This window comes from Tachysurus vachellii, chromosome 19, assembly GCF_030014155.1.
Source record: "Tachysurus vachellii isolate PV-2020 chromosome 19, HZAU_Pvac_v1, whole genome shotgun sequence".
NCBI lineage: Eukaryota > Metazoa > Chordata > Actinopteri > Siluriformes > Bagridae > Tachysurus > Tachysurus vachellii.
In genome coordinates this window covers 17,305,787-17,332,213 of record NC_083478.1, presented here as the reverse complement: position 1 = coordinate 17,332,213, position 26,427 = coordinate 17,305,787, and the positions used below count along the sequence as shown (strand labels likewise).

At 35.8% G+C, this 26,427-nt stretch overlaps 2 protein-coding genes across 3 annotated transcripts in view; both read left to right on the top strand.

Moving 5' to 3' along the window:
* The first annotated feature begins 519 nt into the window (after nt 1-519).
* LOC132862816 (complement decay-accelerating factor-like) lies at nt 520-4,095 on the top strand. Of its 2 annotated transcripts, XM_060895106.1 has the most exons (6): nt 528-604; nt 678-723; nt 973-1,036; nt 1,139-1,324; nt 2,204-2,309; nt 3,583-4,095. In XM_060895106.1, exons 3-6 carry the CDS (start codon nt 979-981, stop codon nt 3,713-3,715), a joined length of 483 nt encoding a protein of 160 aa, XP_060751089.1. In that variant the 5' UTR covers nt 528-604; nt 678-723; nt 973-978; the 3' UTR covers nt 3,716-4,095. The 2 variants fall into 2 exon arrangements, with proteins under 2 accessions (XP_060751088.1, XP_060751089.1); XM_060895105.1 differs by having other exon boundaries at nt 520-723; nt 3,583-4,094.
* Nucleotides 4,096-5,354: 1,259 nt separating this feature from the next.
* Nucleotides 5,355-26,427, top strand: part of LOC132862533 (sushi, von Willebrand factor type A, EGF and pentraxin domain-containing protein 1-like) — an 82,098-nt gene continuing 61,025 nt past the window's right edge. Inside the window, exons 1-32 of the mRNA XM_060894592.1 lie at nt 5,355-5,452; nt 6,419-6,554; nt 6,686-6,874; nt 7,078-7,177; nt 7,453-7,526; nt 8,240-8,419; nt 8,622-8,798; nt 8,910-9,089; nt 9,698-9,871; nt 10,370-10,546; nt 10,662-10,841; nt 11,451-11,624; nt 12,123-12,299; nt 12,415-12,594; nt 13,204-13,377; nt 13,813-13,989; nt 14,105-14,284; nt 14,893-15,066; nt 16,290-16,460; nt 18,065-18,235; nt 18,721-18,897; nt 19,018-19,197; nt 19,572-19,748; nt 19,864-20,043; nt 20,682-20,858; nt 20,990-21,166; nt 21,663-21,851; nt 21,992-22,091; nt 22,193-22,266; nt 22,699-22,798; nt 22,911-22,984; nt 23,067-23,246. Coding sequence (XP_060750575.1) covers nt 6,497-6,554; nt 6,686-6,874; nt 7,078-7,177; nt 7,453-7,526; nt 8,240-8,419; nt 8,622-8,798; nt 8,910-9,089; nt 9,698-9,871; nt 10,370-10,546; nt 10,662-10,841; nt 11,451-11,624; nt 12,123-12,299; nt 12,415-12,594; nt 13,204-13,377; nt 13,813-13,989; nt 14,105-14,284; nt 14,893-15,066; nt 16,290-16,460; nt 18,065-18,235; nt 18,721-18,897; nt 19,018-19,197; nt 19,572-19,748; nt 19,864-20,043; nt 20,682-20,858; nt 20,990-21,166; nt 21,663-21,851; nt 21,992-22,091; nt 22,193-22,266; nt 22,699-22,798; nt 22,911-22,984; nt 23,067-23,246 — 4,852 coding nt within the window. The 5' untranslated portion in view covers nt 5,355-5,452; nt 6,419-6,496. The remainder of the gene's footprint in view (nt 5,453-6,418; nt 6,555-6,685; nt 6,875-7,077; nt 7,178-7,452; nt 7,527-8,239; nt 8,420-8,621; nt 8,799-8,909; nt 9,090-9,697; nt 9,872-10,369; nt 10,547-10,661; nt 10,842-11,450; nt 11,625-12,122; nt 12,300-12,414; nt 12,595-13,203; nt 13,378-13,812; nt 13,990-14,104; nt 14,285-14,892; nt 15,067-16,289; nt 16,461-18,064; nt 18,236-18,720; nt 18,898-19,017; nt 19,198-19,571; nt 19,749-19,863; nt 20,044-20,681; nt 20,859-20,989; nt 21,167-21,662; nt 21,852-21,991; nt 22,092-22,192; nt 22,267-22,698; nt 22,799-22,910; nt 22,985-23,066; nt 23,247-26,427) is intronic.

Below are 26,427 nucleotides of genomic sequence, written 5' to 3'. Positions count from 1 at the left end.
CCACCTCCTCCAAAGTAAAGGTAGTCTCTGGGCAGGTTCTTGGTTTATGTCGTCTTTTTGTATCACCTGGCCACAACAGTGCTTTTTCTGGGGTCTCCTCTGGCTTACTGATAGATAGAAGAAAAAGCGAATAAGAATTTTACTTGCCATTTGTTCTTAGGGTCACTAAAGTGCATTGACAATAGTTAATGAACATAAAGCATGGGTATTTAAACAATACTGAGCGTCTTCTCAAAAATCAACATGCTGTGATGTCAGAAGAATAATTCCATTTCAGTCCAAATGGGTTTTTTTTCTCACGAGTTTGGCCCAAAAAGGCTTCAGTAGATTTTAAACACTGTAAAGCTCTTCGTTTGAGCACGTTTAAACAATTTAGATGTAGCTGAATGACGTGAGGAACAGCATTGCAGTATAGAATGATTGTATTGAAAATTGTACAAGGACTGTTTTTTTAAGTGACGACCAAACAAACTATGACGTCATAATTTGAGAGTTTGGGTTTAGTTTCGGTTTCGTTTTCATGAGGGGCGGAGCCGAGCAGCCAGGGACTGTTACTGAGAAACATAAGAGGATGTCGAATTAACGGAGGAAGAAAAAGATAACGGTGACTATTTACATTATTGTAACTGGTGCAGAAGAATCGTGAGAGAAACTGACACCAATGATTTTTTTCCCAGACGTTTAAAGGTGCAATAGTGGATACTCGCACAAACAACCTAAAATGTAAGTAAATTTGTATTTTTTTTTTTTTTTTTTGTCCAGAAAAAATTGATCAACTGAAAATGTCATTTTTGTGTTGTGATGTTGTTGAGAAAACGGAGCTATTTAAAAACAATGATGAGATAAAATGCGATATTTCCGAACTGCCGTGAGACTGGGTTGGGTATTTCCTGAAAAACTATATTTCCAGGAAACGCCCTAGGATTGAAAAAGACCTACAGTTTTGTGGTGTCTAATTTTTTTTTTTTACAGTTGAAGATGTTGCGTTACATAATTTTCTTCTCTACACTTCTCATGATATCTGTAACAGTCCGAGGTGAGCTCTGTTTTATACACCACAAGGTATTACAGCTGCAGCCAGCTTGGTGTTTTCTAAACCCTCTGTTCACTGTTATGTCTGATTTGTTTTTTAACTCAGCCCAATGTGACACACCTGTTGTTGGAGGAAACCGGATTATGACTGAAGGATTACAACAAGGGCCTTTTCCTGAAGGATCCACTATAAAGTTCAAATGTTCCACCGGTTATGTTCCTGAGCGACTAGCTTCCAGCTCAATCACCTGCATGGGAACCCAGTGGAGTGAACTCGAACTTCAGTGCAGAAGTAATTAGTCTATAAACTTTAACTGGCTAGTATTTTAGATTACCAGTGGCCGACATGACAAAAAACATCATATCATGATTCTTAAAAATCATTTCTGCCATACACAGTATGCATCACATATATCAGTTTAGCGAGAAGCAACAAAAGTCTTACTACGTTAAAATAAAAACATTTGAGCTGTTCAGAGAATGGCTACAAAAACAAGTCACTTTTTTACGTTTTTTCATTTTCTACTGTTTATCCGAACTATTCTCGGGCGTCATTGGGCATCAAGGCAGGATACACCCTGGACGGAGTACCAACCCATCGCAGGGCACGCACACACACACACACACACACACACACACACACACACTACGGACAATTTTCCAGAGATGCCAGTCAACCTACCATGCATGTCTTTGGACCGGGGGAGGAAACCGGAGTACCCGGAGGAAACCCCCAAGGCACGGGGAGAACATGCAAACTCCGCACACACAAGGCGGAGGCGGGAATCGATCCCCCAACCCTGGAGGTGTGAGGTGAACGTGCTAACCACCGTGCCCCCTGACCATAACTCAGAAAAGTATATTTTGACCTAATATTGATATCTCATTGTCATTTCTCCAAGCCATAGTTTGGATTGATTTATTGATTTAATTAATTAATTGATTAGTGAACAATTGATTATTGAAGTGAACACTTTATATCACGGCTCAGAGCAATGCTCAAATCTAATTGGTCAGAAGGCGTGCATTATTTTCGTATTATAGCACATGTAATATTTCCGTCTGTAACACACTATAGGTTTATATCCACATGCTTATTGTGTTAAAATGCAAAGCACTGTGGTATAAGTGGAATAACACACTTTTTTTCTTTCTTTTTTTTTTTTTACAGAAAAGAGCTGTGGGAATCCTGGTGAGATAACCAATGGAAAGTATGAGTATCAACCTACAGACGCAGTTTTGTTTGGAGCGGTCGTCACAGCAGTGTGTAATAAAGGGTAAAAATGTAGCCTTTTTTTCGTTCCTATTTGGTCCTACACACATGTAACAGTGAATAAACAGATTGTAAATCAACTGACCAAAAAAGAGGTTAAAACACTTTAAACATAATTGTTTCCCTTAACAACTTAGCAGCTTTCATTTAGAACATAGAAGACGCAGTGTGGAGAGCGACACATTTACAGTGAAGAATTGTAAAAAGCTTCTTTGGGTGAAGCTTCTCATGAAGTTTTCCTCTTTAAGGAAAGGATTATTATATAAAATAATAATTATTAAATAATATCGTCGCTGTCGGGCGGAAACCTCGTATGTCCAAATTTGGTCAATTTCATATTTTTTCACATATCGATGCTATTGGTCAGTCCCCACGTGGGTCTTTTATTTTTACAAGTTATTAACCAATCTAAAGTCTTGAAAATAGCTTGAGCATAAATCTCATAACTCCATTGGACACTTCAACTGTCCACCGACTGTCCACTTCAACTGTCCAAGTGACCGAGCTCCTCACCCTGTCTCTAAGGGAGCGCCCAGCCACGCTGCAGAGGAAACTCATTTCGGCCGCCTGTATCCGGGATCTTGTCCTTTCGGTCATGACCCAAAGCTCATGACAATAGGTGAGGGTAGGAACGTAAGAATGCCCCCCCCCCCCCCAACCTGAACCTGAGTGGTGTTCTGTTATTGGACTTCTGTGCTAGTCACAGTTTGTCCATAACGAACACCATGTTCAAGCATAAGGGTGTCCATCAGCACCCCGGTGAACGAGAGGGTCGTTTCCCTGCGCCTTCGGGTCGGGGAAAGGTCTCTCACTGTTATTTGTGCTTACCTGACCAATGGTGGTCTTTTGTGTTACAGATCTACACACAGTCTCTGGGCTGAAGGAACTGATGATGGGATGTTATAGCCTCACTATTGTTAAAAAATCAGATTATGTATGTACTTCACTGTATAAAATTAAATAACTGAGACAAAAGACTGTTCAGATCAGTGGAATGACAACGACTTGCTTTCATTAGCTAATTTACTCCTGTTTGGCCCAGAAATCTCCGGGTAAACTGTGCCACAAGCTTGCTGTTCGTGACCCGGTACCTGTTGTGTTAGATTAAGGAGAATAATCTGAATATCTGAACATATGGGAAGGCATTGTTTTGTTTTCTGTCAGTCACCAAGACCTTTCACATTTTATTTAAATGCACAGCTCCACCTAGAGAAAAACTTGTCAACATATTCACACTGTTGTAGTTTTTCTCAATTGACTTTGCTTTTCTCTTCCAGTTCTAAAGTCTTATCCAATCCTGGAAACAGTACTCTGGTCAGTATGCAAACCAAAGTACCATCAACTGAGGAAGCTTCATCGAGAAGCGTTCCAGAGTCTATCGTCCTCTCTCACCTGGTTATTGAATATTGAGTATTTATCTACAAAGCAAGCTCCTTGTGCTTCAAAGCAAAATATCTGCTGTATTTTCTGTTTTTGCAAGCTTCATATTTGTACAACTACCAAAGCTCAATTATGGGTGTCATTTTTGTGTTTTGTTGTGCTACTGTAAATACTGTATGTGTATATTGAAGGATCAGTTTCACAGACTGAACTGAATATAAAATATCAACAATCAGCTGTTTCTTTGCACTGAAATGTACTATAAAATATAAATGGATTATTTTGAAGAGAAATGTTCCTTCTTTATTATATTATAAATATTATTGGATGTATTTAAGTAGATAGAAGTGAATTACTTCTAAAGGAAAGGATAATATTGCAGCATTTCATATATAAGAAATCATAAGAAAATATAAGAAAACAAACCAGTGTTCTGTAATAAAAAAAAAAAATAATTAACTACATGGTATTTGACTCAAAGATTATTTTCATGTTTTATTTTTTTCTTTATATATATCTATATATATATATATATATCTGAATATGAAGGTCTCCCAAATGCTGTAAGTGTAATGTACTAATTCTGGAACGATTATTTGGAACTATTTTATGTCAATGACTGTTGAAGAGGTTGAAAAAAGAAATACTGGGAATATCACCACAATTCCAGGGACCAGGAGGCACCACCCTGATAGTCATTCTGAGACCTAGGCAGTTAAGGTGCAATGATGTCAGCTGATTGGGAATGATGCAATTTCCATCTAGTAAAACTGTACTAAAAAATTTTACAATCTTCTCTAACAGACATCTAGTGGCAAAGTTTAGAGATGGCAGGAAAATTCTGTGCTCTAATTTATAAAGGCACTTTGTATCCTGGGATGATTTTTAAAGTTAATAAAACATACTGCCAAATGAAGTGAAACAAGTGGGTGCAAACAGAGCACTTCATTGCTTCTCATTTGAAGACAAAATGTCTATTTACTGCTTCTCAATGCAGAAAATAACCTCAATGCTTCTCTATGAGATCTGTCAACTGTATTTGTGAATTGACTTGACATGACAATGTTTTCACAAAGTGATTTTGTTTTTATAGCTCAAACTTCACTGAATACTGATTACACAAATGTCAACACACCCACCTGTGTGCGTTGAGCAACTAATTCCAATGTTATTATGCTGTTTACTGGAAAGACTTATAGGTTTACTTTGGAGTGAATATTTGGCTCAAAAGCCTTAGTGAGGTCAAGGGAGAAGAATGAAACAACTTTCCACCAGGCTCACGGTGCTACATAAAACACACAGAAATATAAAACAACAACGGTGCATTCAAGTTAAATCAGAAAGAAAGATTTTACATGGATGTGTGCTATCTTTTAATTTCTTAATTGCATTAAAAGTCTTAAGAAATGAAGTACAAATAATGCTCATCAGCTGGGTTTGAGTTTATAATCAATTTATCAACCCATTCTCTCATGTACATGTTTTTTTTTTTGTATGTTTGTTTTGCTTACAGAGCAACCAGTCGGGGTTAAACATTTACAGTATATTTCGTGGCTGGTTTTCAAGCAAAAAAAAAAAAAAAAAGAGTAGAAATGTTTTTTTTTTATTCTAAGCCTAGGATTTGGACCTTGCATTTGGACACACAAACAACTCCGGCGAGGTTGTAGGGGTGGGCGGGGTTTATGTATCCTGAGGGGCGGAGCCAAGCAGCCATTTGAGACGGACAAACTGAAGCAGTGTAATTAACGGAGGAAGCAGCGGATAACGGTGAAGTATTTCAGCTTAAGTATTTCAACTTCAAATTACTGCTAAAATGACTAATAAGACTGAGTTTATAGTTTTGCGTAGCGTAAAAAATAGTTTTGACGTCTTTAACGTGTACTAAAGAATAACCCTAGCGTGTTTTTTCGGTGTAGTTTGATTATGTCTCATTTCTGCTCGAATTTAAACCCAAACAAAACAATTTACTATAATAATCAACTCTGTTTAAGTGAAACTGTCATTGTTTATTATCGATATACTTAATGAAAAAATAGATCACGTTTTAAAAAGTTATTTTAGAAAATGTGATTTTTTTTTTCTCTATGGTTTAATCCGCAAATGTATTTCTGAAGTGGTGAAAACAAACAGTTTAAGAAGATTAGAGGGAATTATGGGGCTTGTGAACGCTGCATCAGCATAATAATAAGTACAAACTGTTTCTGCTTGTTTTGCTTTAAAGAATATTCTGCAAAACACACCTCCCTCCACACACACATACATACACACATACATGCACACGCACATACACACACACACTACCAAAAGAATTAATACACTCATTCCTAATGGGAATGGATTACAAACCCAAAAATATTTTCTAGATGTGCATTTTGAAAAAAAAAAAACATCCACCCAAATCTTGTGCTACCACCTAATTTCTTCAAAAATTTTTTTTAATTTGACATAAGAAGTGTTGGTATAGACAATTAAATGCTACCAAATAGTTTGGTTTGATTTGTTGAGTAAAAATTCTTTAAACAATTTACCGGACATGTACAAAACTGCACAGAATTCCACCTTTTAATTTCCTCCTCCTCCACATTTCAACCATAGTATTTGTGTCTTCTGTAATAGACATCTTGTATCTTTTATTTGTACTTATTTGAGTTTCTCAGTTTTGTGTTGTCAGGTTATCAATCAAATCGTTGTGTTGAAAGATTTAATTAAACTTGATTTAAACATTCTATACAGTTAACTTTCTGGGACAGTCATGAACTAGGACTGAGTAACTCCTAGATCCTTGCTGGAGTCTCAGAGTTACAGTTGAAGATGTTGCGCTACGTGATCATCTTCTCTGCACATCTTATGATGGCTCTAAAGGTTCAAGGTGAGCTGTCGGAGAGAACACCACCACCAATTTTAGGATGCATTTATTGTACTAGATGAACAGGGTTATGTGTTTATCGGATCAGGGTTAATAACATTAATCACTGAAATGTCTGATTTGTTTTCTCTCAGCCCAGTGTGAGAGTCCTGCTGTTGGAGAAAACCGGATTATGACTGAAATATCAGACCAACAGACTTTTCCTAAAGGCTACACTGTAAAGTTCAAATGTTCCACCGGTTATATTCCAGAGCGAACATCAGCTTCCAGGACAATCACCTGCAATGGAAACCAGTGGAGCAAACTGCAACTTCAGTGTAAAAGTAATTAGTCTCTAAACATCTTTTTAGGTTAAACTTTAATTTCTCATGTTCATATTTCATACTTTGGATTACCGGTGGTCAACATGACAAAAAAATCATGTCACAATACTCATAAACTATTTTTAATGCTGTTTCTCTTTGTTCTGTTCAAGTCAAAAGGAGAAGAAAATGTCTGTGTTTACTGCATGTGTATTTTTATACAGAAAAATCCTGTGGAAATCCTGGTGAGATTCTCAATGGAAAGTATTTATTTCCAGAAGGCATTCAGTATGGTGCAACAATCATGGCACAGTGTAACGAAGGGTAAAATAATTTCTTTGTCCTTTTTTTTTGTAAGAAACAAGTTTATACATGTGTACATGTATGCACTTGTTCGTAACTACATAGAGATTCCAACAATCTAGACCAATGTTCTGACACTAGATTGTATAATTATAAATAATAATTATAAATAATTATAAATATTGTCTTTTGAATAAAGACTTAAATGGGAAGTTAATTCTATGCACACTATTTATTTTTGTAAAGTACTTGGAATAACTTGGAAAGCATATTTTAAAACAAATCCCTGTTTGCAGTTATCAGCTTATTGGAGATTCAGAGAGAAATTGCAGAGAAAAAGGCTGGGATAAGAGACATCCTGTATGTGAAGGTAATATTATTTAAAAATTGTACATTTTCCATCTTTAAACATTTAAACACATTTTTCATTGTGTTAGAACATTTAACCTGGTTTTAATTTCTTGAATCTGACTTCTTTTGTGGAGGGTCATTCCTGTTATCTCCAGCCAAATGATGTTTAATACAGAGGTATTTTCCAGACAGTTGTCCAAAGGAATTCTAAATTGTATTTGCAATTATGGATAAATCGTGACGTAATTGAAGCGATAAAGCAAATCACGTTTCAACAGTGATGACCTCAGAGGCTCTACAACCTAAGATCTTTCAGTAGCATAATGAGTCTATTTATATTTTCAAGATTGTTAGAGAGATTGCATTTTTCTCAAATACTATATAGGTAAAGAAAATGGACTGTGATTTGGTAGTTTTTTTTTTTGAACAAATATGAATTTAGCCAGAATTTCAAAACAGGCTAGTTGTAAATAAACCAAATCACTGATTGATCGATTCATTCCTCTTGTATGTTGTTATTGTCGCTTATAAAGATACTTTCAGAAAAGAGCTACTATAGATAAAGTGTCTCCAGAGTCCTGTAAAATCTGCACGTTGATGTGATGTAAAAAAAAAAAAAATGTAAAAATCTTTGTCCACCTTTAGAAAAGACGTCTAAAGCCCGAGAGAAGACCTTCGAATTTTTGTAGAATAATTTAAAAATGCTTTTTTATTTTTATTTTTTTGTATCAGTGGTGAAGTGTATAAATCCTCCCAGTGTACCAGATGGGGTATTTGAACCAGAGGAGGAAGTGTATAACTATGGAGATGGAGTCTATTACTCTTGTAAGAGAGGTCTTGATCTGTTTGGACCTTCACTATTAACATGCTCCAATGATGGAACCTTTCAGCCTGCTCCTCCTCGGTGTCTGTGTGAGTTCCAGTCAATTCACTGTTGCAAAAATATTTGGTTAAAAATTAAATTAAATTTTAATATTTTAAATTAATTAAACTGCTTTTCTGTATTTAAATTCTTGATCATTGTTTTTGTGTTAGGTCTCAATTTGATTTATAGCATTAACAGGTACAAGGAATAAAAGATTCTCTCATTGTCTTTGTCATTGTTTTTATACAGTTGTGACCTGTGAGAGACCCGAAATCCTACATGCAGTTAGAATCGAAGGAAAATCGGCACCTTATAAATACAGAGACTTTGTTCGCTACCGGTGTAATGAAGGCTACAAAATGGAAGGATCTGATTTCCTGATCTGTAAAGAAGATGGGTGGGATCCACCTCCTCCTCAGTGCACAAGTACTAATAATGAATATTTCTGTAAAATATACATTGTTTTGTTAGAGATAGCAAAAATGACACGCGTTTTTAAAAATATCAAATATATAATTTTCACTCTTTCTTCCTCAGTTGTGACCTGTTCACCACCGACTCTTATACACAATGGACAATTTAACCCTCAGAAGAAGTTATATGAGTATGGAAACAGAGTCACATTCAGGTGTAATGAAGGATTTAAACTTAAAGGCCCTGCAAGTAGTTTATGTACCGAACATGGAATATTTCACCCTTCTCCACCTCAGTGTGAGGGTAAGTCCTCGAGAAAAATCCCAATAATCTTTAGTCGTGATTCTATTAATGTTTAATACAAGGATTTTTATATTGTTTCTTTTCTTTTTTTCTTCTTCTTCTTCTCTGTTTTTACTGATTTTTTTTTTTTTCTTCAGTCTATTTGAGGCTATTTGGCTTTGCAGTATTGTTGATGACTTGCATTTTGAGACATGTTGAAATCCAACTGAAAAATATTTTACTTTCTTTTAGTGGTTCCAGGGTAAAAGATGTTGTTTTATGGTTTAAAGAGTTTTTTTATCCTGTGGTGAGGAAGAGGTTCTCAGTAGTGGAAAGAATACAAAACCTTAATTTCAGCAACAGTACTGTAACTGTAGTAGAGATTCTAAAAGCTCTTGTCGATGAAGAACGGAAGTTTGTGAACGTTACCATGTGTTTGATGAGACTTTGTCCTTATATGCACATTAGTTCAAAGTTTTGATATGTTTAAGCCATTTTGTTACATTATTGGAGCTGTGCTTAGGATCAGTGTCTTCATAGATGTTCCAGTTGAGAGCAAGTTTTAATGTTGTGGCTGATGTCAGAATTGAGGTGTTGCTTCAATATTTCTGTGCTCTTCTTTCATGCAGAGATCTTCTGTGATCCACAAACCATCCAAAATGCAGTTATTGTTGGAAATTCCTCATTGTACAGATACAATGACTCTGTCCAAATCAGGTGTAATGAAGGCTACAAAACAGTGGGGTCTGATCGCCTGACCTGTGGGGTGAATGGATGGAGTCCAGGTTTCTCACCATGTACTGGTAAAAATAACCAGTGGTTTTTGAACATTAAATAATGTTTTATGTTTTAAAGATAGGGTTCATTTGATTGAGGCAGGTTTCCAATTTCCATTAACATTATTTTTCATTTAATAATGCAGAAATATGAATAGACAATGATTTAAACTGATTTGTTTCATACTATAATTTTTATTATTAATTTTGTTATATTTTTAACATTTTTCAGAGAACTGTCTCAGGGAATAGGGTGTGTTTTTTTCCTAGTAGAAAGTGCATTAGCTAGCTGTATTACTTATTTTGGCCTGAGGGTTTTATTTAATTCCTGAAAGCAACTCAATCTTTTTCCACTACTCAGTTCACTGTTTCAAAAAAATTCAAAAAAAAAAAAAATAAATCCTGCTTTTCACATTTACATTCTTGATTGTTGTTTTGATTGTTTTAGTTCTAGCTTTTTTATAGCACAAACAGGTACAAGGAATAAAAGATTCTCTCATTGTCTTTGTCATTGTTTTTATACAGTTGTGACCTGTGAGAGACCCGAAATCCTAAATGCAGTTAGAATCGGAGGAAAATGGCCACCTTATAAATACAGAGACTTTGTTCGCTACCGGTGTAATGAAGGCTACAAAATGGAAGGATCTGATCGCATGATCTGTAAAGAAGATGGGTGGGATCCACCTCCTCCTCAGTGCACGAGTACTAATAATGAATATTTCTGAATAATATACATTGTTAGTTTGAAATAGCAAAAAGGACACGCATTTTTAAAAATATTATTGCAAATATATAATTTTCACTCTTTCTTCCTCAGTTGTGACCTGTTCACCACCGACTCTTATACACAATGGACAATTTAACCCTCAGAAGAAGGTATATGAGTATGGAAACAGTGTGAAATTCACGTGTAATGGAGGATTTAAACTTAAAGGCTCTGCAAATAGTTCATGTACCGAAGATGGAATATTTAAGCCTTCTCCACCTCAGTGTGAGGGTAAGTCCTCGAGAAAAATCCCAATAATCTTCAGTCGTGATTCTATTAATGTTTAATACAAGGATTTTTATATTGTTTCTTTTCTTTTTTTCTTCTTCTTCTTCTCTGTTTTTACTGATTTTTTTTTTTTTTCTTCAGTCTATTTGAGGCTATTTGGCTTTGCAGTATTGTTGATGACTTGCATTTTGAGACATGTTGAAATCCAACTGAAAAATATTTTACTTTCTTTTAGTGGTTCCAGGGTAAAAGATGTTGTTTTATGGTTTAAAGAGTTTTTTTATCCTGTGGTGAGGAAGAGGTTCTCAGTAGTGGAAAGAATACAAAACCTTAATTTCAGCAACAGTACTGTAACTGTAGTAGAGATTCTAAAAGCTCTTGTCAATGAAGAACGGAAGTTTGTGAACGTTACCATGTGTTTGATGAGACTTTGTCCTTATATGCACATTAGTTCAAAGTTTTGATATGTTTAAGCCATTTTGTTACATTATTGGAGCTGTGCTTAGGATCAGTGTCTTCATAGATGTTCCAGTTGAGAGCAAGTTTTAATGTTGTGGCTGATGTCAGAATTGAGGTGTTGCTTCAATATTTCTGTGCTCTTCTTTCATGCAGAGATCTTCTGTGATCCACAAACCATCCAAAATGCAGTTATTGTTGGAAATTCCTCATTGTACAGATACAATGACTCTGTCCAAATCAGGTGTAATGAAGGCTACAAAACAGTGGGGTCTGATCGCCTGACCTGTGGGGTGAATGGATGGAGTCCAGGTTTCTCACCATGTACTGGTAAAAATAACCAGTGGTTTTTGAACATTAAATAATGTTTTATGTTTTAAAGATAGGGTTCATTTGATTGAGGCAGGTTTCCAATTTCCATTAACATTATTTTTCATTTAATAATGCAGAAATATGAATAGACAATGATTTAAACTGATTTGTTTCATACTATAATTTTTATTATTAATTTTGTTATATTTTTAACATTTTTCAGAGAACTGTCTCAGGGAATAGGGTGTGTTTTTTTCCTAGTAGAAAGTGCATTAGCTAGCTGTATTACTTATTTTGGCCTGAGGGTTTTATTTAATTCCTGAAAGCAACTCAATCTTTTTCCACTACTCAGTTCACTGTTTCAAAAAAATTCAAAAAAAAAAAAAATAAATCCTGCTTTTCACATTTACATTCTTGATTGTTGTTTTGATTGTTTTAGTTCTAGCTTTTTTATAGCACAAACAGGTACAAGGAATAAAAGATTCTCTCATTGTCTTTGTCATTGTTTTTATACAGTTGTGACCTGTGAGAGACCCGAAATCCTAAATGCAGTTAGAATCGGAGGAAAATGGCCACCTTATAAATACAGAGACTTTGTTCGCTACCGGTGTAATGAAGGCTACAAAATGGAAGGATCTGATCGCATGATCTGTAAAGAAGATGGGTGGGATCCACCTCCTCCTCAGTGCACGAGTACTAATAATGAATATTTCTGAATAATATACATTGTTAGTTTGAAATAGCAAAAAGGACACGCATTTTTAAAAATATTATTGCAAATATATAATTTTCACTCTTTCTTCCTCAGTTGTGACCTGTTCACCACCGACTCTTATACACAATGGACAATTTAACCCTCAGAAGAAGGTATATGAGTATGGAAACAGTGTGAAATTCACGTGTAATGGAGGATTTAAACTTAAAGGCTCTGCAAATAGTTCATGTACCGAAGATGGAATATTTAAGCCTTCTCCACCTCAGTGTGAGGGTAAGTCCTCGAGAAAAATCCCAATAATCTTCAGTCGTGATTCTATTAATGTTTAATACAAGGATTTTTATATTGTTTCTTTTCTTTTTTTCTTCTTCTTCTTCTCTGTTTTTACTGATTTTTTTTTTTTTTCTTCAGTCTATTTGAGGCTATTTGGCTTTGCAGTATTGTTGATGACTTGCATTTTGAGACATGTTGAAATCCAACTGAAAAATATTTTACTTTCTTTTAGTGGTTCCAGGGTAAAAGATGTTGTTTTATGGTTTAAAGAGTTTTTTTATCCTGTGGTGAGGAAGAGGTTCTCAGTAGTGGAAAGAATACAAAACCTTAATTTCAGCAACAGTACTGTAACTGTAGTAGAGATTCTAAAAGCTCTTGTCGATGAAGAACGGAAGTTTGTGAACGTTACCATGTGTTTGATGAGACTTTGTCCTTATATGCACATTAGTTCAAAGTTTTGATATGTTTAAGCCATTTTGTTACATTATTGGAGCTGTGCTTAGGATCAGTGTCTTCATAGATGTTCCAGTTGAGAGCAAGTTTTAATGTTGTGGCTGATGTCAGAATTGAGGTGTTGCTTCAATATTTCTGTGCTCTTCTTTCATGCAGAGATCTTCTGTGATCCACAAACCATCCAAAATGCAGTTATTGTTGGAAATTCCTCATTGTACAGATACAATGACTCTGTCCAAATCAGGTGTAATGAAGGCTACAAAACAGTGGGGTCTGATCGCCTGACCTGTGGGGTGAATGGATGGAGTCCAGGTTTCTCACCATGTACTGGTAAAAATGACCAGTGGTTTTTGAACATTAAAGAATGTTTTATGTTTTAAAGATAGGGTTCATTGGCTGAGGCAGGTTTCCAACTTCCATTAACATTTTTATTTTTCAGTTAATAATGCAGAAATATGAATATACAATGATTTAATCTGATTTGTGTCATACTATCATTTTTTTATTAATTTTGTTTTATTTTTAACATTCTTCAGAGAATTGTTAATTATACTGTGGTGAGGAAGTAGTTCACAGTAGTGGAAAGAATACAAAACATTAATTTCATTAATTTCAATATTTCTGTGCTCTTCTTTCATGCAGAGATCATCTTTCATATATTTTTTTTTATTAATTTTGTTTTACTTTTAACATTCTTCAGAGACCTATCTCAGGGAAGAAGGAATAAAAGATTCTCTCATTGTCTTTGTCATTGTTTTTATACAGTTGTGACCTGTGAGAGACCCGAAATCCTAAACATAGTTAGAATCGAAGGAAAATCGGCACCTTATGAATACAGAGACGTTGTTCGTTACCGGTGTAATGAAGGCTACAAAATGGAAGGATCTGATCGCATGATCTGTAAAGAAGATGGGTGGGATCCACCTCCTCCTCAGTGCACAAGTACTAATAATGAATATTTCTGAATAATATACATTGTTAGTTTGAAATAGCAAAAAGGACACGCATTTTTAAAAATATTATTGCAAATATATAATTTTCACTCTTTCTTCCTCAGTTGTGACCTGTTCACCACCGACTCTTATACACAATGGACAATTTAACCCTCAGGAGGAGTTATATGAGTATGGAAACAGTGTGAAATTCACGTGTAATAAAGGATTTAAACTTAAAGGCCCTGCAAATAGTTCATGTACCGAAGATGGAATATTTAAGCCTTCTCCACCTCAGTGTGAGGGTAAGTCCTCGAGAAAAATCCCAATAATCTTCAGTCGTGATTCTATTAATGTTTAATACAAGGATTTTTAATATTGTTTCTTTTCTTTTTTCTTCTTCTTCTCCTTCTCTGTTTTTACTGATTTTTGTTTTTCTTCAGTCAGTTTGAGGCTATTTGGCTTTGCAGTATTGTTGATGACTTGCATTTTGAGCCATGTTGAAATCCAACTGAAAAATATTTTACTTCCTTTTAGTGGTTCCAGGGTAAAAGATGTTGTTTTATGGTTTAAAGAGTTTTTTTATCCTGTGGTGAGGAAGAGGTTCTCAGTAGTGGAAAGAATACAAAACCTTAATTTCAGCAACAGTACTGTAACTGTAGTAGAGATTCTAAAAGCTCTTGTCGATGAAGAACGGAAGTTTGTGCACGTTACCATGTGTTTGATGAGACTTTGTCCTTATATGCACATTAGTTCTAAGTTTTGATATGTTTAAGCCATTTTGTTACATTATTGGAGCTGTGATTAGGATCACTGTCTTGATAGATGTTCCAGCTGAGAGCAAGTTTTAATGTTGTGGCTGATGTCAGAATTGAGGTGTTGCTTCATATTTCTGTGCTCTTCTTTCATGCAGAGATCTTCTGTGATCCACAAACCATCCAAAATGCAGTTATTGTTGGAATTTCCTCATTGTACAGATACAATGACTCGTTCCAAATCAGGTGTAATGAAGGCTACAAAACAGTGGGGTCTGATCGCCTGACCTGTGGGGTGAATGGATGGATTCCAGGTTTCTCACCATGTACTGGTAAAAATAACCAGTGGTTTTTGAACATTAAATAATGTTTTATGTTTTAAAGATAGGGTTCATTGGCTGAGGCAGGTTTCCAATTTCCATTAACATTTTTATCTTTATATGTAATCCGCAGACGAGCCGGGAAGAAAAGACCATAACGAACCCCTTCCAGGCCACGCAGTTGCCTCCTGACCTCATTAAATGCGGCTCGATCCCTGGCCACCTTGGCCGTGTGTTCGAGGAAAACGGACATCTTTATTTCTCCCACAACATCCTGTCGACTCTCTCTGGCACGCTGTAGAACATTCTCACAGTCGCTATAATAGTGAAACCTGGCAATAACAGTGCGCGCTCGCTCACCGTGTTTGGGCTTCGGCTGAGAGGTTCTATGTGCTCGGTCTAACAGCGTTGTTTCTTCCAGTCTAAACGCTTCCTTAAGCATTGTAGAAACAACCGTAGTGTTAATGACGGTATCCTCAGGAATCCCGACAATCCTAATATTATTCCGTCGCGACCGAGATTCGAGGTCCTCACACTTATTTTGCAGCGAAACAAACTCTGCGGTTAAATGTGCGAGTTTGTTTTTAATCTCAGCTACATCGTCAGTACAGACGGAGAGAGAATCCCCCATTTCTCCCACTGTACCTCTGAGTGCGGCCAACTCTGCGTCTGAAGCGGCCTTATCGTTCGCCAGTTGTGTTTTTACTGACTGTAGGTCAGCTCTAATTGTGGACAAATCATCACCCAGTGCCGCTCGAAGTTCGGTTTTAAAAATCTCAGCAATGTCTTGCTTTAACAAGATTAGCAGTTCGTGCTTCAGGGACTCCGCATCAATTACCTGGGCGACTTCCCTGGGAGAGGTGGAGCTGCGGGGTGAAGACGGAGCCCAGGGTCTGGGGTCGCTACCTGTGTAGCAGGCCTCAGTTGTTGGTCCATGGTGGCACGGGTTTTAGATGATTTTCTAGCCATAATAATACATCCAAGTGTTGAAAAAGACTTTAACAAAGTATCCTAGGGGTAAATATATCAAAAAGGCAATCTAAATTGCGATATAAAATAATTACCATTAACTCTGCAGGAGTCTCAAATCGCACGTCTTACTCCATTGACTGCTCAACAGCGCCCCCAGGATCACTGTCTTCATAGATGTTCCAGTTGAGAGCAAGTTTTAATGTTGTGGCTGATGTCAGAATTGAGATGTTGATTTAATATTTCTGTGCTCTTTTTTCATGCAGAGATCTGTGATCCACAAACCATCCAAAATGCAGTTATTGTTGGAATTTCCTCATTGTACAGATACAATGACTCGGTCCAAATCAGGTGTAATGAAGGCTACAAAACAGTGGGGTCTGATCGCCTGACCTGTGGGGTGAATGGATGGAGTCCAGGTTTCTCACCATGTACTGGTAAAAATAACCAGTGGTTTTTGAACATTAAAGAATGTTTTATGTTTTAATGATAGGGTTCATTGGCTGAGGCAGGTTTCCAATTTCCATTAACATTTTTATTTTTCATTTAATAATGCAGAAATATGAATGGACAATGATTTAAACTGATTTGTTTCATACTATAATTTTTATATTAATTTTGTTATATTTTTAACATTCTTCAGAGAACTGTCTCAGGGAATAGAGTGTGTTTTTCCTAGTAGGAAGTGCATTAGCTAGCTGTATTACTTATTTTGGCCTGAGGGTTTTATTTAATTCCTGAAAGCAACTAGTAAGCTGCAGTAGAGAGATAGATAACTCCCACAGAGACTTAATACTGAACAGTAGGCAATTATATTAATGTAAACCCCATTATAAAACAGGAAGAAAACACTACCCAATGTTCATCGTTTTTATATACTTCTTGGCCTCTTCTGCAGAGACAAAGTCTTTTTCCACACCTTTATATGTAATCCGCAGACAAGCCGGGAAGAAAAGACCATAATGAACCCCTTCCAGGCCGCGCAGTTGCCTCCTGACCTCATTAAATGCGGCTCGATCCCTGGCCACCTTGGCCGTGTGTTCGAGGAAAACGGACATCTTTATTTCTCCCACAACATCCTGTCGACTCTCTCTGGCACGCTGTAGAACATTCTCACAGTCGCTATAATAGTGAAACCTGGCAATAACAGTGCGCGCTCGCTCACCGTATTTGGGCTTCGGCTGAGAGGTTCTATGTGCTCGGTCTAACAGCGGTGTTTCTTCCAGTCTAAAAGCTTCCTTAAGCATTGTAGAAACAACCGTAGTGTTAATGACGGTATCCTCAGGAATCCCGACAATCCTAATATTATTCCGTCGCGACCGAGATTCGAGGTCCTCACGCTTATTTTGCAGCGAAACAAACTCTGCGGTTAAATGTGCGAGTTTGTTTTTAATCTCAGCTACATCGTCAGTACAGACGGAGAGAGAATCCCCCATTTCTCCCACTGTACCTCTGAGTGCGGCCAACTCTGCGTCTGAAGCGGCCTTTTCATTCGCCAGTTGTGTTTTTACTGACTGTAGGTCAGCTCTAATTGTGGACAATTCATCACCCAGTGCCGCTCGAAGTTCGATTTTAAAAATCTCAGCAATGTCTTGCTTTAACAAGATTAGCAGTTCGCGCTTCAGGGACTCCGCATCAATTACCTGGGCGACTTCCCTGGGAGAGGTGGAGCTGCGGGGTGAAGACGGAGCCCCAGGGTCTGGGGTCGCTACCTGTGTAGCAGGCCTCAGTTGTTGGGCCATGGTGGCACGGGTTTTAGATGATTTTCTAGCCATAATAATACGTCCAAGTGTTGAAAAAGACTTTAACAAAGTATCCTAGGGGTAAATATATCAAAAAGGCGATCTAAATTGCGATATAAAATAATTACCATTAACTCTGCAGGAGTCTCAAATCACATGTCTTACTCCATTGGCTGCTCAACAGCGCCCCCAGGATCAGTGTCTTCATAGATGTTCCAGTTGAGAGCAAGTTTTAATGTTGTGGCTGATGTCAGAATTGAGGTGTTGCTTCAATATTTCTGTGCTCTTCTTTCATGCAGAGATCTGTGATCCACAAACCATCCAAAATGCAGTTATTGTTGGAATTTCCTCATTGTACAGATACAATGACTCTGTCCAAATCAGGTGTAATGAAGGCTACAAAACAGTGGGGTCTGATCGCCTGACCTGTGGGGAGAATGGATGGAGTCCAGGTTTCTCACCATGTACTGGTAAAAATAACCAGTGGTTTTTGAACATTAAAGAATGTTTTATGTTTTAAAGATAGGGTTCATTGGCTGAGGCAGGTTTCCAATTTCCATTAACATTTTTATTTTTCATTTAATAATGCAGAAATATGAATAGACAATGATTTAAACTGATTTGTTTCATACTATATATTTTTAGATTAATTTTGTTTTATTTTTAACATTCTTCAGAGAACTGTCTCAGGGAATAGGGTGTGTTTTTTCCTAGTAGAAAGTGCATTAGCTAGCTGTATTACTTATTTTGGCCTGAGGGTTTTATTTAATTCCTGAAAGCAACTCAATCTTTTTCCACTACTCAGTTCACTGTTCCAAAAAAAAAAAAAGAAATCCTGCTTTTCACATTTAAATTCTTGATTGTTTTGATTGTTTTAGTTCTAGCTTTTTTATAGCACAAACAGGTACAAGGAATTAAAGATTCTCTCATTGTCTTTGTCGTTGTTTTTATACAGTTGTGACCTGTGAGAGACCCGAAATCCTAAATGTAGTTAGAATCGAAGGAAAATCACCACCTTATAAATACAGAGACTTTGTTCGCTACCGGTGTAATAAAGGCTACAAAATGGAAGGATCTGATCGCATGATCTGTAAAGAAGATGGGTGGGATCCACCTCCTCCTCAGTGCACAAGTACTAATAATGAATATTTCTGAATAATATACATTGTTTTGTTAGTTTGAGATAGCAAAAATGACACGTGGTTTTAAAAATATTACTGCAAATATATAATTTTCATTCTTTCTTCCTCAGTTGTGACCTGTTTACCACCAACTCTTATACACAATGGACAATTTATCTTTCAGGAGGAATTATATGAGTATGGAAACAGTGTGAAATTCACGTGTAATAAAGGATTTAAACTTAAAGGCTCTGCAAATAGTTCATGTACCGAATATGGAATATTTAAGCCTTCTGCACCTCAGTGTGAGGGTAAGTCCTCGAGAAAAATCCCAATAATGTTCATTCATGATTCTATTAATGATTAATACATGGAGTTTTATATTGTTTCTTTTCTTTTGTTTGTTTTTCTTGTCTGTTTCTATTGATTTTTGTTGCATTAGCTAGCTGTATTACTTATTTTGGCCTGAGGGTTTTATTTAATTCCTGAAAGCAACTCAATCTTTTTCCACTACTCAGTTCACTGTTCCCAAAAAAATTCAAAAAAAATAAATAAATAAATCCTGCTTTTCACATTTACATTCTTGATTGTTGTTTTGATTGTTTTAGTTCTAGCTTTTTTATAGCATTAACAGGTACAAGGAATAAAAGATTCTCTCATTGTCTTTGTCATTGTTTTTATACAGTTGTGACCTGTGAGAGACCCGAAATCCTAAATGCAGTTAGAATCGGAGGAAAATGGCCACCTTATAAATACAGAGACTTTGTTCGCTACCGGTGTAATGAAGGCTACAAAATGGAAGGATCTGATCGCATGATCTGTAAAGAAGATGGGTGGGATCCACCTCCTCCTCAGTGCACGAGTACTAATAATGAATATTTCTGAATAATATACATTGTTAGTTTGAAATAGCAAAAAGGACACGCATTTTTAAAAATATTATTGCAAATATATAATTTTCACTCTTTCTTCCTCAGTTGTGACCTGTTTACCACCGACTCTTATACACAATGGACAATTTAACCCTCAGAAGAAGGTATATGAGTATGGAAACAGTGTGAAATTCACGTGTAATGGAGGATTTAAACTTAAAGGCTCTGCAAATAGTTTATGTACCGAAGATGGAATATTTAAGCCTTCTCCACCTCAGTGTGAGGGTAAGTCCTCGAGAAAAATCCCAATAATCTTCAGTCGTGATTCTATTAATGTTTAATACAAGGATTTTTATATTGTTTCTTTTCTTTTTTTCTTCTTCTTCTCTGTTTTTACTGATTTTTTTTTTTTTTCTTCAGTCAATTTGAGGCTATTTGGCTTTGCAGTATTGTTGATGACTTGCATTTTGAGACATGTTGAAATCCAACTGAAAAATATTTTACTTTCTTTTAGTGGTTCCAGGGTAAAAGATGTTGTTTTATGGTTTAAAGAGTTTTTTTATCCTGTGGTGAGGAAGAGGTTCTCAGTAGTGGAAAGAATACAAAACCTTAATTTCAGCAACAGTACTGTAACTGTAGTAGAGATTCTAAAAGCTCTTGTCGATGAAGAACGGAAGTTTGTGAACGTTACCATGTGTTTGATGAGACTTTGTCCTTATATGCACATTAGTTCTAAGTTTTGAAATGTTTAAGCCATTTGGTTGAGGCAGGTTTCCAATTTCCATTAACATTTTTATTTTTCATTTATTAATGCAGAAACATGAATAAAAAATCTATTGTTTTAGTTCTAGCTTTTTTTATAGCACAAACAGGTACAAGGAATAAAAGATTCTCTCATTGTCTTTGTCATTGTTTTTATACAGTTGTGACCTGTGAGAGACCCAAAATCCTAAATGCAGTTAGAATCGAAGGAAAATGGCCACCTTATAAATACAGTGACTTTGTTAGCTACCGGTGTAATAAAGGCTACAAAATGGAAGGATCTGATCGCATAATCTGTAAAGAAGATGGGTGGGATCCACCTCCTCCTCAGTGCACAAGTACTAATAATGAATATTTCTGTATAATATAGTGTTATATATAGTTATATGTTAACTTCTTTCATGCAATCTAAAGTACAGTTTTTCAAAACATTATATCAAATGTATCATTTTCAGTCTTTCTTCCTCAGTTGTGACCTGTTCACCACCGCCTCTTATACACAATGGACAATTTAACCCTCAGAAGGAGTTATATAAGTATGGAAACAGAGTCACATTCACATGTAATGAAGGATTTAAACTTAAAGGCCCTGCAAGTAGTTTATGTACTATAGATGGAATATTTCAGCCTTCTCCTCAGTGTCAGGGTAAGTCCTTGAGAAAAATCCCAATAATCTTTACAGTTATAATTCTATTAATGATTAATACAAGGATCTTTATAATGTGTCTTTATTCTTGTTAATCAGTGGTTTTGAAATAGTAAAAATAAATAGTTTTGAATATTGTAGAATGTGAATAAAGAAAAACCATGGGAGCTCATTACAAAAAAAAAATCATTAAATGGACTGTGAATTGGGTTTAAGGAGTTAAAATAAACAACAGTGTATTGTACGTGACTGATTTCAACTGATTAACCTTTTAAATCTATGATGATAATGCAGTTTCTGGAATAAACACTTCATTTTGATGGCTTTACAAAAGAGAACATGATTTAATATATTTTTTTAGTAGTTTTACGATTGCTAAATAAACTCGTACACCATTGCAATATGGAGTTACTGATGTATGCATATTAAAACTGATTTGTTTCAACTCTAATAATATTGTACTAATATTACATTTATTTATCTCTTATGTTCTCAGCACAATGTGTCAGACCCAATATTGAGGAAAATAGGATTCTCGCTGAAACTTCAAGGCAAGACAATTTCCCTGATGGATCGACACTAACATATAAATGTTCCACTGGTTATGTACCGAAGCAACCTGGAAGTTCCAATTCAATCACCTGCAAAGGAAACCAGTGGACTGAACTACAACTTCAGTGCAAATGTGATTTTCCTCATAGACATTTTCTCATTCTAGCTTTTTCCCCTAATGTGTTTGTTGTGATGGTGGGGCTTTAATTGTTTATTTTTGTACTGTTCATGGTGCGAAGCATGAATGTCAAGACATTTTATATACATTTTTAGTAAAGTCCTGTGGAAGTCCGGGTGAAATTCCCCATGGAAAATATTTAACTCCAGATGGAATTCTGTTTGGTGCAACAGCCACTGCACAGTGTGACGAAGGGTTAGTAAAGCTGTGCTCTTATTTTTTTTGGTTGTTTATATACACACACAAATACACATAACATGGTTGTGTACATAAGATTTAACATACAATCGCTGTAGGTATATGCTTGTTGGAGAGAGAACTAGGAATTGTCAAGATAACGGTTGGGATGGGAGAGACCCTGTGTGTGAAGGTAATGAATTTTATGATAACTATGATAGCTAGTTGTATTACATATTTTGGATTTAGGGTTTTATTTAATTCCAGAGAGCAACTCAATCTTGTTCCACCACTCAATTCACTATTTAAATATATTGAATATTTTTATTTATATATATATTTTTATATAGTGAATATTGTAGAATGTCGTGGGGTTTTTTTATGTTTTGTAAATATGGTTTATTAGATGAGGTAGGTTCCCAATTTCAATCAAAGTTCTTTTTGGTAGTTTCAAGTCAATCACCTGCAAATGAAAACAGTGGACTGAACTACAGCTTCAGTGCAAATGTAATTCTCCTTAAAGACATTTTTTCAACCCACTCAGGTGTTTGTAGTGTTGGTGGAGGATTCATTGTTAATTTTTTGTAAAGCCTGAAAAATCAAGACATTTTATATATATTTTTAGTAAAGTCCTGTGGAAATCCGGGTGATATTTCCCATGGAAAATATTTAACTACAGAGGGAATTCTGTTTGGTGCAACAATCACTGCACAGTGTGACGAAGGGTTAGTAAAGCTGTGCCCTTATGTTTTTTTGGCTAAATACCTGTACATATAAACACAATTACACATAACATGGTTGTGTACATAAGATTTAACATACAATCACTGTTTGTAGGTATACGCTTGTTGGAGAGAGAACTAGAAATTGTCGAGATGATGGTTGGGATGGGAGAGATCCTGTGTGTGAAGGTAATGAATTTTATGATAATCTTATCAGTTGTAGTAAACAATTTGTTGTTTGGAACAACTTAACATGTTCTTTTCTTCTCAGAGGTGAAATGTAAACCACCTCCCAGTATACAGAATGGAAGTTTTGAGCCCATGGATGAGGTTTATTATTATTATAATCAGTCAGTCACATACTCTTGTAATAAAAATTACACTCTTATTGGAGCATCAGTGGTATCCTGTTCTGACAACGGAACCTTTCCTCCTCCTCCTCTGTGTTCAAGTAAGTTATGCAGAATTACATGTAAATACAAAAATTAAGCTCCAAATGATATTTAGGTTATAATTTGGATGTTGGAAGTAATGCTTAAACAGTACTGATATCATAACTGATGCTGTGTTTTCGACCCAGTGTTATTTCATTTGATACAGTAATACAGGTTAACTTTATCTAAACTTCTAATCTTTTAACAAACGTTTTGCCATTTAAATGTTTTGACATTTTTCAGTTGTTTTTCTGTTGTTGAGTTCTACAGTTAACATTGGGGCACAAATCAGCCTTTTTGTCATTTATATTTCTTTTAGATTAATCATTTGTGATGCACCTATAATTGAAAATGAAGTTAGAGTTCAGGGCAAAGCACCACCCTACAAATATGCTGTTTGTTCAGTACGATTGTATTAATGGTTATACAATTGAAGATTCTGATGGATAAAATCCACCTTGTGCATGGGTATTGAACCATGCTTTTAATTCTTGACATCACTTGGCAGCACCCAAATCAGAATTACAGTTCTCTGTAACAAGTCTATTAATACAAGTGTAATGAAGGATTTAAACAGTCCACTTGTTTAGTAACAAGTCCATTTATTAATAGGTCATAAACATGGACCCAACAGTTTGCACAACTGTCTAAACACAAACATTTATCCCATGTTCCAAAAAAAATAACCATGAGGGGAAAAAGAAATATACCGTGTGTCTAAATGAGTTTTCTTTTAATTTTTGCTTTTCAGTTCCAGATACAAAGCTTATTCCAGTCCTGGTCAATGTGTCCTCCAGTGTGCCTCCAACAGAGCAAACTACACCTAAAACCATGGACTGATACAAATCCCAGGGTGTCTCCAGCTAACGTGCTTTTCAAACAATTCTGCTCTATTCTCAGTTTTTACAAACTACATAATTGTTCATTAAACTGGCACAACAATAACCTTTCCAAGTATATGCCTTATGTGTTTATAGTCGCATTAAAATTGTACCGAATGTTTAATCAAGTTTTTGTAGCTTTGAGTCAATTCATAGAGCTGTAAATGAAAAATATCAAATGTTAGCATTTTCATTGCATTACAAAAAGAAAAAAATACATTTTGTTACTATCGTGCATTAAAAAAACATTATTTCAGTGTGGTGTGATTCTTAAAATTCATGTATCATTTTAACCACAGTGATTTCTGCATTTTAATTTTTTTGCCGTGATTCATCTCAGTCAGTCGGAGAAACTCATCTGAAGGGCTGATGAGCACTGTTTCTGTTGTTACACTAGGGGTGAAATTGTCCTTTTTAGATTTGATTCTCCCTATACAACTGCTGCATTAAAAAACAACAATGGGTGAATGATTTATAACCTGCCTGATATTAACTTAATTTTACTTTTATACTTAATGTACTTATGCCTGAGAGATATGTTTGGCTAATGCTGAAAATGTCAATAGCCATATTCATATCTGAGTGAAATTTTGGAGATGCATTTCATTGTGTTGTAGAATACTGTATATGCAATGTTGCTGTTTCTTCAACAGATAAAATTTGGCAATCCAAATAGCTTTTCAGATGTTTACCAGAATTTAAATCTGATGTCTATTGGACAAATTTTTACATAACAATATAAATACAGTAAGGTTGATCGCTCAACATTTTCTCGATTTCTCAAAAAAAGTTTCATAATTTTATAATTTATTCAAAAAGTAAAATAGTGGGAATAAGCCTTGTCCTTGTTGACCTGATTTGAAGAAAGCAGTGTATGACACTTAGCAATGAAAATATTCTGTGTGACATTTACAAAAGTTAATGCAAACTTTTACTTTGCAAATGTAGTGTCATGTCATCCATTCTATAATTAAGATATTTCAAGTCAAAACTTTGGTTAAAAATGGAGAAATGGGAATGAATAATATTCCCAAGTAATAAAACTGTGCTCTCTCTCTCTCATTATATATATATATATATATATATATATATATATATATATATATATATATATATATATATATATATATGTATAATTATTTTTTATTTATCTTTGTTTCTGACTATTTTAAAACTTCCAAAATGTAGCATGTTGTTACGACCATCTAGGGGTCAAATGAAAGTCTTCATTCAGAGATATTACAATTCACAAACTTTTATTCACTAGTTGACAAGGGTTTTAGGCTTCAGGGGGGATGAAGGCCAAAATAATAAACAGAACAATCTTCCTCAAAATACCTCTCTTACTAAACCAAAATGAAAGAAAATAAAAAACAATTTTGCTTACCTAACTCCCTCTCAAAACAACAATATAATAAAGGTATTCAATATAACTGCCGTCAATCCCCCTATATACCTTGTCACCAGAGCTGATCCTGACCTCCCTGGGGCCCTAAGCAAAATTCTGCTAAGGGGCCCTCCTACCTGACCCGTGAGCCATGTAAACCATTTGCCACACATTCACACTTGACACCACACTGCTCCCACTACAAACCTTCCTCCTTTTAAAAAAGTTTTCTCCATCTCTCGGTCAAAGAGTAAAACAATACAGAATTGAATGTGGTATAAACAAATCTTTATTGAATGGAATATTTTAAATAGAATTTTGAGTTGAATATTAGCAATTGAATTTAACTTTGGTTCCCTCTACAGTCTGGGCATTTTCAGCATTGTTGATACCAGACTATTTGGACTGTGGAAGAAACTGAAACTTGAATGAGAGACTATAAACATTGTCATTTAGGAGTGCTATCACGCTACTTTTTGTACTGGTCCCTACACAGCTGCTGGAAAGCGCGCGTGTCATTTCGTGCCATGGTGCGGTTATCGAGCTGCCGTTTATGAACACCGTTGCCCTTGGGCTTTTATTCACGCGAATGGTCACGCAGTAAATTGTTGTGTGACAGACAGGCCAAGAGATGCACAGGCAGCACTGCACAGCTAATTTAGCTAGTCAGATAGAAACTAGAGACAGAATCACATCAACTTTACTTTACTGTTATTTGCTCTTGCTGACATCAAACTTGAAGAGAACACAAGTTTATCTGATTGCTGTTCTCGCATTTCACTCTCATTTTGTTTCTTTTTTCTCTTTTCATGGCCAGATAGATAGCTCCGCTTCATATTGTCATCCACACAGTAAAATTAACACGCGCTGTAAAATGACGCAGGGGGAGGCGGGGCCTTGCGTAATTTGCGGGCCCTACGCAACTTGCGT